Here is a 15,260-nt window from a genome sequence, read left to right on the forward strand (position 1 = left end):
AACCCTTGGTGTACTGCCTGAACCTCCGCCTCACTTGCATCTGTGACACCTATAGGTCTGCAAAATCCCATATCACAGACCCATTCTCATCCCTAAGCACACCTCCAATACCTGCGGGACCATCCATAAAAGTTTAGCTTTATATAGCCATGTGCTGAAGGCTTCCATTCCTTTAGTATTTCAGGACTTTGTTCAACGCTAGCTCACACTTCTTTCCACCCATGCCAAAGATCATATGCCGATATAAATTTAAAGCAGGGGAGAATCCTCCCCTAGGAGATTACAAGGGCTACAACTGTAAAGTATAGGAAAGTAGAATTATTTGCAAATCGTTTGAAAACTCTAGCATTCCTCTCTTTCCAAAGAACTCATATTGTGGTTAGAAAGTTTACATTACATAAAATATTCCTTTTTTTTTTCTTTCAGGGCGCTGCTGACCATCCATTCAATAACTCTAAAAGCTTGGCTGGAAACGCCCATGACAACCCAAATCTACTAAGAATCCTACTCTAGACTTCCGTAGCCAATCTACATTGTATAAAGATGTTGTCCAGCGTCTCACCGAACTCTATCCGAAGAGCACAATGGTCAATGATCAGCATTTCCCGCTAACATAGGAAATCTACCGTCTAAATTCTATTAAGGAGAGCAACCCAGCCAAAAATGCATACCCTAAGTGGCGGCTGGTAAGTCCAAACTCTAGCTACTTCGGAGAGCACAAGACAAGACTCAAGGTGTTGATAAAATGATTTGACAGTGAATACCCCCGAAGAGTTCCGGATCCAAACCCGTTTATCTGGACCAGATTCCTTGATACAACACCCTCCTAGAGTTCTCAAAAGCCTAGCCATTGCCTGCAATTCTCTGTCAAAAAAGTTTCTTCTGAAAGCCGTCCTCCACACCACCGAGTTTGCATTCCTTTCAAAACAATCTTTCGAGTTTGCATTCCTTTCAAAACTATCTTTCACTAGAACTTCCTTGAAAGTTGCTAATACAAAGAAATTTGGAAACATGTCCTTCAGGGGACTCCGAGAACACCACTTATCTAGCCAGAACCTTATCCGGTCTCCAGAGTACGCTCTGAATCTAGTTCCCCCCTAAAAACTTGTGCCTAAATCGCATTATATCTCTCCACACAGTTATCCCCTTCTGCCTGAACCTGTCCTCAGACTCCCAATGATCAGGATCGGTCCCATACTTGCTTTCTATCACTTGGTCCAGAGTTGACCTTCTTTTTCTCCAAACCTCAGCGCCCCCACCCCCTCCCACCCACACACAAAGAAGAAGAAGAAGAAGAAGAAGAAGAAGAAGAAGAAGAAGAAGAAGAAATCTTTTCTGAATTTGTTCCAATCGCTTGACATGCTCATTGGGCATTTGAACAGGGATAATTGATAGCTATGAATATTCTCCAGCACAGCCTTAATGAGGGATGAAAAATCGTAACCATTAGATTTTTTTTGTGATTATTAGACATATGTTATTTTTCTTTTAGGTAGTATTTTTATTTGATTTATTAGCATTTTATTTAGACGGGATGTGGGGGATGTCCACGTTAGCCTATGACCCGCCTTACCCATTTTCTCATGGCCCACTTATCCTTCAAACCCACAAAATTCATGATTAGAGAAGGATTGGGACTCCTAAACCTCACCCAAATTAAGTTATAAAACCCAATTCTTACCCCTATTGTTTTTTTTTTCCTTTTCTTCATATTCATTCTCTATTCTTTTCTCTCCTTATCTTGGCTGTGAACAACCCACTTTTCTCTCACTCTAGCTTTCTCACTCCCCTTTTGGCTACCAACTGCAGCTAGATGACTTTGGTTGAGAAAGTAATATGTGAATCGTGGCTTCGCTTCAATTTGGAGATTAGACATACCAGGATTTTATGGAGTTACTGAATGGAAATGTCTCGATTGGGTAGAAGCATTGGAGTCGTATTTATCGCAGCAAAATACAGAGGATGACCAAATGCTTTACATTACCAAGATAATGGACTTGCCCTAAACTGGTGGCCAAAACTGAAGCATAAATTGCGCAAGTGAGAAAACCACTTATTGTTCGTTGGATTGATATGATGGATCAATTTTTGGAAAAGATCGTTCCAAAGACTTTTCAGAAATGTAGAATACTACTAGCTAGAACGATTCGAGGGGAGAAAACCAAGAAGCCTGAAAAAAATGTGAAAGAGAACCCCCTCTCCCAATCTCTCTCTCTCTCTCTCTCTCTCTCTCTCTCTCTCTCCCTCTCTCTCTCTAATCTATCTCTCCTTACTCCTTTCTCCTTCCCTCACCTTCCACCTTCCACCACCCATCTCACCATCTTCCTCTCTTACATTTTTTTCCCACTCTCATTATTCCCCCATCTCTTTCTTTGTAGTTCCATTTCTTTTTAACCCTCCCTTTTTTACTTTACTTTTGTTTTCACCCCGTCGGTTGGGTTCATAAATCGTTCCCGCTCGATTGGATTTATACACCGCTCCTCCTCAGTTGGGTTCATAAACAGCTCCCCTTTCTATCCCTATATTTTCCCTTTCTTGATCTCTTTCTTGATCTTGGTCGCTTTCTTGATCTTGATTCCTTTCTTGTTCCCTTTCTTTCTTTCTACCATCTTTTTTTTTCTCTTCTTAGAAAAGTAGTATGTGAACACTGCATTTGCATCAATTTGATCTCATAACTACATATGCAGTTGTCCTCCCTTATCCTGGATTCACATCACTGACCGAGAGGATCAGTCTTCTAATGGAAGCGGGACACATGGAGGTGATGGGGGTACAACTGGCTGTGGGGAACTATGTCATCTGAAAGAAAAAAAAGGGAGGAATGAGGCATTTAAGCGGATTTTCAAAAAACAACAAGACTTACTGGAGACGATCTATCGACAACCAGTACACAGAGATCAAGGGATTCGGGTTTTGAAAAAAAAGGGATAGCTAATGACGTTCGTTACCATTGAAAAAAATGACGTTATGATGTTAGATGTTACCAGGAGCCCAAGAGCGGCCACATACTTGGATGAAAATCTTGTAAATGGTATGGAAGACGGAAGGCGTGCGTCAATTTCTTGGACACTTCTTCGTATGGTAGGCAGTGATAAATCGACCCCCATATATCTTAAATCGACCCTTTTTTAATGGAAAATGTTAGGGCATTGAATAAAAGTTGCCACCTGCTGTTCAATACCATACAAGTGTACAACTCACACACCTAACGTTTTACGTTAAAAGGGGTCGATTTAAGATATATGGGGGTCGATATATCACTCCATTCCAGGCTATCCAGGCCGGACACCCTACCATGTGGTGGAGAGATCGCGGTGGATGAAAGTAATAACGATGGTGAAGATTTCCTAGAGTGGGAACCATCAACGGATTATAGGAAAAATACAAAGAAGGGGGTGTAACGAACAAGAAGGATGGGAAGAAATGAGGATAAACGGCACCATTAATGATGCAAATCACAAAAATAAGTTCAGATCGATAGAGATGGATCGAGAGGTGCTGCATGAAGAAACGGAAAGTAACGATGAAAGGAATGATGTTGGTGATAGAAGTACGCCTTATTCACATGTTTCAGATTTGATGAGCAGTGTGTGAATAGAAAATGACTTGCTTTGAATGCTAATGGATTCATATCTAACTTTGGCACATCTTTTTGTTTTCACAAATTAGCGACAGTAAGGAAGAGACATTCACATTGGAAGTCTGATGATGGAGGATGAACTAGTAAAGGGCAAAGGAAGAATCGAGGTGGAGGTTTTATAAAGCATTATATGACAACTGACAAGAGAATCTAAAATCAGATTGGAGGATAAATTTTAGGAAGCAGAGGTGAGGGCTGCTATGTTTTCTTTGGAGGGGGGCAAAGAATCGGGACCAATGTGGCTTTACAAGTGCTTTTTTTCCAGCACATGTAAAACACTATCAAAGGGAACCTAATGAAAGTGATGGACGAATTTTATGAGAGAACTCTCAATTCAAGCATCAGTGTTTGAGACTTAGAAGGGATCAATGCTTATTAAGTGGCATATGATAAGGCTCTTCATTTGGACATTTTGACACGTCATTTTGCTCGGCTTGTGATCGGCCGCAGTCTGAACACTCCAATGATGGACCAAACCGTGCTTCTCGAACGAGTCAAAACCACAAACACTTGATGGATTCATAAAGAGAAAACACTTTCCAATGAAAAAAAGCAGAACTACCAAGAAAAGTAAACTTATATTTTTCAAATTTACAAATTTCAAAACGAACCAAAACGCCGTAGAGGAGGCTGATCGGACCCAACCGATCCTGGTTGGTGATGCCAAATTCTTATATTATGTGCGCTCCGCACCCCCCCATCCCCAACCCCCAAATCATTTCAAAAACAGACTAAGCCATTCTTTAAATTTGTCAGGAGATGGCCGATTGGGCACTGCCCATGGACGGCTCGCGTTCGGGAATCTACCTTTTAGCAGGCAGTGCCAACCTTCAACTAATCACTACTTGTTTAGGATGAAAAGCACTGAAAGGCCTGGCCAGCTGATTTATATGTTGTCCAATCTGATGCCCTGGTGGGTTAAGTTTTGTCCTTTTCCTCGATCACTATAAATAGGGGTCACAGGAAATGAGGACGAAGTCAAGACTTAAGACGAGAGAAATCAAACCTTAATTACTCCTCTGAAAAACCCGAGCCCTGACGAAAAATAAAGAATCCCCAACCACAAAATACACTTGCAAAAGACTACTCCTTCGAGAAGCACAGGAACTGGTCCCTGAGATGCTATACACTCAAGGATCGCACCTCCCGTGCCACTTAGGAGTGCAATAGAACGAAACATTCACCAATTAGCCATTCGCTATGTGCAAGTATAATACATTATTGTCCATTGTATTTATATATCTTATAATTGCCTTATTAGAACTTAGGATTAGTTAATTTACTTCAATTTTGCCAGCTCGGATGAAGGATGAGAGTGGAGCTATCCCCTTCTGGCAGCCTAATAAGGGTTTTGGACCGGTGGCTCCCTCTCGAAGACCCTGCTTGACGCGCTTAGCATGCCACAAATTCATTTCACGTGCTCCACCAAGAGTATAGACGCCCTCCACTAAAACCCTATATAAGTTTATAGTATGGCACATCATTCTTATAAAATGATTATTTTCAAACTCTCAATAGTTCAATCATCTCTATTTTTGGTTTCTTTTTAAAAGAAAATGGTTAGTTGGATGAAAAATGGAAGGAACTCGGTCAGAAGAATGAGCCTCCTTCGTTCTGAGGTTGACCTATCTTTCGAGCGAAGGAATCCGGACTGATAAGATACAAAACGAGGCCAGTTGGACCATCAAAATACGTTGTCTGGAAGAAAACTCTGTTCGGCCCTAATGGTCCAATCGGACATCCAAGAACAGTGTGGCAGACCCATCTCTTCCTCCTTCGTTCGTCTCCTCTCAAATGTCATGCATTCTTCTCCATCGTATCCCAAGCGTAGCTCAAAGACAAATGAGTTCAAGCGCGAGCGAAGTCTTTCTTTAGTAGAAGGCCAGGATAGGCAAGAGCAGTGCGCGCACCTCCCCGGTGTCGTGCGGCTCGTGCCATTCACTACGCGTTCCTCCACAAGACCTTTATCAGCTTCCAACTTCTTCGATTTAATTGCTGCTTTCTTTAGCTACTTGCTTTAGCCAGATGAGATTTTATAGTCCTCCAATGGTTAGAAGGTATCTTCTTCCCATAAAGGGGCTGGAGTCACTACTCTTGTCGTAGCCATGTCCCTCACGAATCCATCGTTGTCTCTTTTAAACTGTGAATCCAGTATATTTTTTCTTTAAATGCGTTTCCTTCGCAATTTTTTTTAAATAAAGCACAACCCATCCCCTCTTAATAAAAATCCTAGCACCACGACCTTCCGCCCTCGAACATCGACCCCCTTCCCCCTTCTTTTTCGCCCCTCTTAATAAAAGCCCTAACGTTTCGACCATCCACGCTCAAATTTTTCATGAATATATATATATATATATATATATATATATATATATATATATGAGGAAAGTGTTGGTGAGCTTAAGCTCACCAAACTTATGGTGAGCTTAAGCGCCCAATCACATTGGGGCCTACTTTGTTAGGATGATCCAAAGTATTCATTTGAACGGCCCTTACATAGATGGGGTGTGTACCAAAAATCAGCTCCATAGGATCATCCTAACCCATCCATTTGTGGAGGGCAAAATGGACAGACATTATTTGTCCACAAATCTGCCCATTTTTGTCCTCCACAAATGGAGGGGTTAGGATGATCCTATGGAGCTGATTTTTGGTACACACCCTATCTATGATAGGGCCTTGCAAATGAATGGTTTGGATCACCACAGAAAATGTGGGACCCATGTGATTGGGGCGCTTAAGCTCACCAACACTTTCCTCATATATATATATATATATTAATTTATTAATTTTAGTTTTTAATATTTGTTTTATTTAATAGAAATTACCAATTCCACGAATCTTACTTTTTGGTGATTACCAAATCCAATTCCTCCATGCAACACAGATCAAGGCTTATCTTGTGCCTCTCACTTGGTCTTACAGAGTCGTTGGTTTTGTACTCTAATCAGGCTACTTTGTATCTTTGCCATGTGGCTGAGTAAAGAAAATTTTGATGTACGCTGGTCCTTTTGGCTTTATGTTTTATCATACTGATCATTCTTTTGCGGCAGATGATAATGCTTTTCATATGGACATGTATCAACTTCACTGATCTAATTGTTTCTCGCTTTAGCCTGAGGAGACTTATATTCCTCGGCTCCAGTAGTTAGGAGAAATTTTCTTTCAACTAAGGGCTGCAGACACTGGTGCTGATTACTTTAATTATTCACAGTTTTGTCCATATGCTGCTAATCGTGTTCATAAAGAGACATACCCTGTGGCCTATGAATTTGTCAATCAGGGTTTGCCTTCCCCTCACATTGTCTTGCAGACTCTTTTGGGTTTTTACTCTGATAAGGCTACTTTGCACCATTGCCATATGGCTTAGCGATCAAAATTTTGGTGTACACTGTCGCTGGCCCATTTGGCTTAATGTTTTGTCATATTGATAATTGAAGAATTTTTTTACGCCGGATAAAAGCTTCTAGATTGGACTTTTGGATTTCTTAACGGTGATATGAGTAATTTACATATAGATATGTGTGTTTGTCTTTGCACTACATTTTAGATTAAGTCCTTTGAAGTTGTTCTTGCATCACTTTGTTTATGAAATTTGCAGGTGAGCAGGTGTTTCTGGATTGCACAACGCCATCTATTGTTTCAAAAGTGATTGTTTCTTCAGGCTGCACTAAAACATGTAAGCGTGCTCCATTAACTTTTTGTGATGTTACCTAACTGAAATGCAATGCTCATGCTATTTAGGATTTGCCTTTTGTGGACATCATTTGTTCAGCATCCTATAAGCATTTTTCTTTTTCTTTTTACTTATTCTTAATGGCTGAGAATTAAGTTCATTATATGAGTTCTCTAATAAATCTATATTGGTTATGGATTTGATGTTGGAGATCATTGGTCTTCTTTTCTGTACCGGATCAAAAGAGCTAGAGGTGATTCCTATCGAGAAAATATACTGAAATTTGAGTGCACCCGTTTTTTGGCTTCGTATCATAGTCGTTGAATTTTCCCAGTTTACGTACAGTATTTGCATTCGTAAGAAATGTTTAATCCAAACGCGTTTTTTACTTTTTTTAAAAAGACCATCATGTTAGCTTGTCTTTTGTCGATGGGCTTGTCTGCATTTGTCCTTGGATCGCCTTTTGTTCTTCTAGGACAACAAGGCAAGGTTCAGAAATTAGCCTTAATATTCTTTATAATTGTTGGAACATAACCATTACCTCAATCGACTCTGGTTAGCTATGCATCATTGTGAAGTTCAAGCAGTCCATCATTTAACTATGGAATGGATTGATATATTATCATATGCTAGCTAAAATTTATTTGTTCGACATATACCATAGTTTATTGATAGGGTGACCTTTCTGTACACACCCACCTACTACTTTTGCGAGCGTAATGACCAAAACAAAAAAAAGAACGATCGTGTGTAGTTTTTGATTTATTAGGGTCCTAATTTATTCATTCTAGTGTCCATCATATTCTTACCATCTTGAGATGGGGCGTTAGCATGGGGTTTGGGTGGAGCATGTATATAAAATTTTGAACTTTATTCATAATTGATGAAAAATCTCAAACTGGATAGAAACCTGGATGCAAGGGTAATATAAACAATTTTCCGATGTTCACCAGTTCAAAAAAAAAAAAAAAGAAAAAAGAAAAAACCATTTTCTGATGTTATGAATCACATATCTTCACTTTGTGGTTAATGTCAGAGTTCCTTTCCTTTAGTTATCTTTTCAATCTCTATTAGTGTTTTTATAGCTAAAACTTAATCCCAACTGCAGCGTCTTCAGATTAATCTGATGCGATATTTGGTCCTGTTATGTTGAAAATACTCTCCTCTGCAGATATAGTGCGAGCAGACCTGCCGAAGATTATACCACCATCGTACCGGGGTACCACAATTCGCTATCTATATTATGTTAGAAGCACTCTATATGGGCGGTGGCTGGCATTGGAAACTGGTCACTCTTATAAGGGTTCCATGAAGGATGTAGTCCAACTGGTTGGTTTAGCTTCTTCAGTAGCTATAAAATGTTATTTACATATATGGGAGTGTCTAGGACTCTAGGCAAATTTGCACAAAGCTATTTCACAGCCATACTTTTTCAAGAGAGAAGAGCCACCTCATAGCTGAATTTGTCTTGTTCATCTAAGGGTTTTGCTAACGAGTGCCCTAAGGGCACATGTTAAGCATCATTTAACTGCCCTTGGGTACTTGAATTTACACATACTTTGACTTTGACACATGTTTTGAGATTTTTTCCTCTAAGTATGTGTAAATTCAACAATTAAATGATGCTTAACAAGTGCCCTTAGGGCACTCGTTAGCAAAACCCTTCATTTAAATCATATGAGGTAGCATTTCTCTGATGAAAAAGATTAATGGAGTCCAACTGGTTGGTTCCCTTGGCTTCTTCAGTAGCTATAAAATGTTATTTACATATATGGGAGTGTCTAGTCAATTTTGCACAAAGCTATTTTGCAGCCTTTTTTTTTTTTTTTTGATAGACACTATTTTGCAGCCCCTCTTTTTCAAGATAGAAGAGCCACCTCATAGCTGAATTTGTCTTATTCATTTAATTTATGTGAGGTAGCACTTCTCTGCTGAAAAGGAGGGGCTGCAAACTTTTTTTTGCAAAATTCAAATTTCTCATCTGCCGACAATTTCCGTTTGCAACTATTTATTTACTGTAAGTTCTCGTCTAACTTTTGACTGTGCATTTCTCTCTTTTTTCCTTTTTTTCTTTCTTATCTGAATTCATGTTTCAAAATTTCTTATTCTGCATGTTTTACGTATTTTTGAGAGAGATTTTTTTGCATATTTATAGGATTCTTAAAGAGCGCAAAACCTTGGTTCTCATTGTGTTTCAGATACAACCTCTGTTTGGACTTTCTGCTCATGTTATGTGACATGTTAGATTATGCTGCAACTGAATATACTCCATTTCGGGTTTTAGCCTTTTGTTTTAAGCTGCTTTCTTGATCAAGAGTGAAATCACTAAGGGGCTGTTTGGATATGCAGATTTTAGAATCCAGGTTTTTAGTTTGAAAACAGTGTAAAAGAGGGTTCATGATCAAGCTGCTGCCGCTGTCCTGGCAGCGTTTCTTGGATTTTAAGTAAGAAAACCAGGTTTTAGAAATCTCATGATGGGGGAGAGGTTTCTAAAACCTGGTTTTCTTAAAATTCAAGAAACGCTGCCAGGATAGCGGCAGCAGCTTGATCATGAACCATCTTTTACACTGTTTTCAAACTAAAAACCTGGATTCTAAAATCCGCGTATCCAAACGGCCCTAATTGTTTCATCATTAAAGGATCAATTTTTGGTTTATGGACCCACACTCATGAATTTGCATAACTTGGTTTTTTAATTTATTCCCCAAGAAGCAAAGATACTATGAGCATCAAGGCTTCAGTTTTTCCAAAATCAAATGTTTATAATGACTATGGTCATGAGAGTATTCTCGAATCAAGATTCAGTGCATTGTTGCATCATTACACATGATAATCTCTCTTGATTTTCTTCAATTCCTTCCATTGCTTTTGAGTTTTCAGATATCATAACGATTCAAATAATGACCTGTTGGTTACTAGATTCAATCTGTTCAATTAATTAATGGTTTTGTAATGACTATTTGATGAATACCTTGGTGGGCTGTTCCCGTAGATATATCTGTCAGTTTGAGAATCTCTCTAGGATATTTGCATAGAAATGATATTCTCTCCTTGTACTTTCAGAAAGCTGTTTTTCGTAACATTTTCCATTATTTCTTGATGCTTTCACAGTAATATCACGATGTTCGATATTTCCATGAGATTTTTATTTATATTTGTCTATTTCTTTGTGAAAGTCCCTTTATTTATTTATATTTTTTTCTTGATAATATCCTAAACATAACCTTAGGATGGAAAGTTCAATCTCTGAAGAAACTCCCGGGACATTAAATTCCTGATAACAAGCTCTGTCTGATTGCACATCTGGAAATCTTGCTTCTCTTTAGGGTTTGAAATTCTAGCATACAAGAGAAACAATTGCTCCTTGTAAACTCTTTCAGTTTAAGTTTGGCCGTACCATGCGAACCGACCATCAGCCTTGCCTAACATGAAGTCATTAACAAATTTGAAAAGTGTTATTAGGAAGCACTCTCTTTGTTTAGGAGATATCAAGGTGTTTAAGCACGAAGCTATTTGGCTGGTGAAACGGATTACTCAGTGCTAGTTTTAAATTGAATGGTTATAATAGTGAACTTCTTGAAACGGTCGCTGAGGTGGAAGGCATATTTAGGGACGTGTGCAGGGTTGGGCGTGGATAGGTAAGCTGGGATTGTACCCACAGCTTCCTAATTATGATACAGAGCACCTTTGTAACTGAGACTTGGCTCATGAGCGATATTCAGGGTTAGATGTCTTAAGTTTTTTGCTCAGGATGCATACATCAGATATTTTACTGTGACGAAGAGATCCTTAGACATGTCATCATAACTTTTTTTGTCTCATTTTACCTATGTTGTTGGTCATTGAGTGTGCCTTTGATTTTGTAATGTGAGTGTTAGTACTTCAAAGTTCAAACTTTCTTGGAGAGTCATAACACTTTTTGTCAACTTGGTTTTCCTTTATCTTGTCTCTTCGCACTTCCCTTGTATCCCAATCATGGAAAAACTCCAAGCTATAACTCAATTGAATTGACTTGCATGGTTTTCTGTTTTGGGTATCAGATACCTCAAAATACCAGACTTATTGTTGACATGATATGTCTTCCCGATTTGCTCGAGACACCTTTAGGATGCTTTAAAAATCCAAAAAAGCATATAAGTAGGAAAAATAAATTTAAATGATAATAAAGCCATTTAGTAAGATTTTTTTATTTATTCTAATATCTTGACATGTAAAAATATTTTTGATTGCCTGGTTCTTTCCTACTACCTGTCAAATCTACAAGTTGTACTCTGTTTTCTTTTTTATTTTCTTATATGTGTGTGTGTGTGTGTGTGTGTGTGTGTGTGTGTGTGTGTGTGTCTATATATATAGACACACACACACACACACACACACCATATCACTATGTTTTGAAAGATTTCAAATTTTCTAATATGATTTTTGGAATTCAATGCTCTTTTATGATTGTATGATGTAAATAAATTGTCAAAAAATTGCCATGCTGCTTGAAGGATCAAATGATGTTTTCCGGGATGTTTATTTAAAGGATTTTCAAAATAGGCAAAATACTCTTTCCCTACAATTAAACTGTAGAAAAAGAGAAATATAATAGAGCAGTGAAATTACTGCAACTTCTGTTAACATCTCAGTATCTTCCAAAACAACAAACCCTGTTGGCTTCATGCTAGGGCAACTTAGCTATTTATTTATTTATTTATCTTTGAATGGTAACTCCACTATTTATTTAAATGTAAATTATATGTACACATGTAGATATGCGCGCGCGCGTATATATATATATATATATGGATTTGCTAGCGTCTATCGCAAATGGCATTTCGTGGATGGCCTGTTGTATGTGAGAGCAGCCACCTCATGAATGAAGACAAAATCTGCTGAAAAGTGAGCCCGTGTGGCTGCTGTCACATGCCTTGCTAGCAAATCCCATATAAATATATAGGGAAATGATATCCACACTCGTTTTAATAATGGCACTTCTTTCTATATTTTACACTTATGATGTAGGAATGATATGGGAGGGGTTTTTGATAGAAAATTGCAAGGTCCTAGCCTAGGGAGAAAACTGGTCGTGGGCAATAATTTGGACACAACTAGGTTCGGTGTTGAAAGGGTTTATGAGATGGTGTAATCTGAACTGAGGGGATTTAATAAGATCATTTTTAAAAGCTTGTAAGCACCCAAGAATAGTCAAATAGATCTCACGGTCAATATACTCAACTCAACTCAACTAAGCCTTTGTCCCAAACTAGTTGGGGTCGGCTAATAAAGCCTTTAGAAAATTTACATGAAGAAGGTGAAAGGATCTACCGGCTCAAATTGACTAAGTCTAATCCTAACACTAGTTGGGTTCATCTAGATGGATCATTTTCTTCCATTCTCTCCTATCCAAGGTCATGTTCTCTGTTGTGTTCCATTCTCTCCTATCCAAGTGTAATCTCACGGTCGATATACGATAAAAATTTCATAGAACAGTGGCTAGACTTGCATATGGATTAATAAATAATAAGAAACCGAAAATTCAGAATTTGAACTGTTTGTGGTGTGGGAAACTGATTTAAATGGTTCGGGAGGTTGGAAGTGGAAATAAAACATAATTCTTAGTTAAAGAGAAGGAAAAGAGAAAGAAACCATGATTGGAAGCTGTTAGAAATCAAGAACTGTATTGATAACATATTTAAATTCCTTTGAAGAAGGTAAAGAAGATAGTTTTGTTAGGATTCACACCAACGAGACCAACAGCATTACCTCAAAGGTTTTCATAGAGCATCACACCGAAGGAAATCAAGTCATCACATCCACTAAATTTTGCAGGGTTACAAAGGAATATTTTTATTCATCGAGTGATCATAAATTTGATGGCCATTGGCCTTGCATTAGATCGACTCTTGCTCAATGACTTGCCTAGAAAGACTCCGAAACCAATATAGAAACTAGAATCCTAATTAACTTAGTTGTTTCATATTAACTCTAGTAACAGTCATAATTGTTGGAATATGTAACTTGCCTAAGGGCATTTAGGACTTTGTACATTCCTTTATGTTTTAGTATAAAGATATGAGTCAAGGGGAGATAACCCTAACTCATTTATTTTCTCTGTCTAAACTTTCGGCTAACATGGTATCAGAGCCTTAGGGTTTTCTGATCCCTAGGGTTCTCTATCAGCCTCCATCTTCTCCGCCACCCGCCACCCCTCTCGCCGCGAAACCCAACTCCGGGCTAAGTTTCATCCGAGGCACACCGGCACGCTGCCTTTTTCCTCCTGAGAAGGAGTCGTTCTCTCTGAGCCGAAGGCACCAAGCCCGCCCTCCCGCCTGCCACGTTTCTCCTCCCCTGCGCATAGCTCCTGTACCCCTGCGCAGCAACCCCCCACACATTTTCTACCCAGGGCGGAAATTATTTTCCAAGAACGAGGATTTGCACCCCCCGCCCCCCAAAAATTTTCCAGGAAAATATTTTCTTCCAAGGTTGGAAAACTTTTTCCAGGATCTGCACCCCCCCTTCCCAAATCACTCCAGGGCTGTGTTTCGCCTCGCATCAGAATTTTTTTTTCTAGCCCCCAATTCCTAGGTTTGTTGGTAAGCCTCACACCCCAAGTTTTTCAACCCACATCATTTTTCCTCCTCTTCCTTTCATCCCTTGGTAAACCCTACCACTCTTTTCTCCCTGTTATTATGTGTTAGATCTTCATCTCTTACCCTACTTTGATTCTAGTTTGTCTTTGCGGCTCCCCTCTGTGCCTCATAGCTTCCCTCTTGTCAAGCTTCGTCGATGCCCGTCACTCTTGGAGCCGCGTCTAGCTTTCTTGGCGTATCCTAGTTTGCCCACCTATTTTGTTATCTTCTGTTATTCGTCTTGGTTTGGATTGTCTGTTTCTTTCTTGCTTGTTGTTATGGAGGAGGTGCTTGACAATCCTTCCACAGGAGTGGCTCCTGGTGTTCGTCCGACACCCTCTTTGGCGTCTTCTTCGTCATCATCTCTCTCTGTGGATGGATCATTCCCACATATCACTACTGTTAAGTTGGATGGGGCAAACTACGTTACTTGGAAAGCAGCCGTCGAGAAGTATCTTATTGCCCGTGGGAAAGCCCACGTAATTCGTCGTGATCCTCCTCCTACGACGGATCCCACCTTTGATCGATGGGAACATGAGGATGCTCTTGTTTGTACCCTTCTGTGGCAGAGTATGGCCCCTCACGTCTCTGGGCCCTTGATGCTTTTGCCTACTGCGAAACGGATCTGGGATCAGGTTACTCTTCTTTACTCTGGCGTGGCAAACATTAGTCGGATATGCTCTACCTATTCTGAGTGGGTGCGTTTCCGCCGTGGTGATCTTCCTCTTGCCACCCATTACATCCAATTCGTTGGCCTCTGTCAGCAGCTTGATGTTTACATGTCGCTTACCACGGATCTCACAGAGGCTGCCTGTCAGAGGGATCAGATTCGTGTTGTGTAGTACCTTGAGAGTTTGGGTCCAGAGTACATGCATCTTCGTCAGCAGATTATCGGTTCTGGCGCTATTCCTTCCCTTACTGAGGTTTACTCCCGCGTCCAGCAGTGCTCTCCTGGTGATCCAGTGATATCTGTTCCTATTGATGGTTCTGCTGTCGCGACCTATGATGGCAGTACTCGCCCGCCTCGTGGTGGAGCCTCCTCTGGTCGTGGCCGTGCCAGCCGTGGTGGTAGTCGTTCTGGTGGTGGCCGTGGCCTTTCTTTTTGCACTCACTGTCAGCGCGAGAGACATTATATTGACCATTGCTATACCCTGCATCCCGAGCTTCGTCAGGCAGGCTCGGCTCACATGGGTGCTACTACTGCTTCGGCTTCAGATTGCGCTCCCTCTGCTTCTGTTCCTGCACCAGCTGATTCCACCTATACATTATCCCGTGCCGATTATGAGGAGTTCCAGCGTCTGCGGCTCAGTTCTCGTCCTCCCTTTGCAGG

General features: G+C 40.0%; 1 protein-coding gene across 3 annotated transcripts in view; it reads left to right on the forward strand.

Annotated features, from left to right (window-relative positions):
- The window catches only part of LOC143893100 (immunoglobulin), a 93,563-nt gene that overhangs the window by 62,136 nt on the left and 16,167 nt on the right, over positions 1–15,260 (forward strand). For all 3 annotated transcript variants that reach the window (XM_077398060.1, XM_077398061.1, XM_077398059.1), the window contains 2 exons: positions 7,242–7,319; positions 8,488–8,645. In XM_077398060.1, the coding sequence (XP_077254175.1) occupies positions 7,242–7,319; positions 8,488–8,645 (236 nt within the window). The remainder of the gene's footprint in view (positions 1–7,241; positions 7,320–8,487; positions 8,646–15,260) is intronic.

Source organism: Tasmannia lanceolata, unplaced genomic scaffold (genome assembly GCF_043159265.1).
Source record: "Tasmannia lanceolata isolate RefF3 unplaced genomic scaffold, GAP_Taslan_0.1 ptg000015l, whole genome shotgun sequence".
Taxonomy (NCBI): domain Eukaryota; kingdom Viridiplantae; phylum Streptophyta; class Magnoliopsida; order Canellales; family Winteraceae; genus Tasmannia; species Tasmannia lanceolata.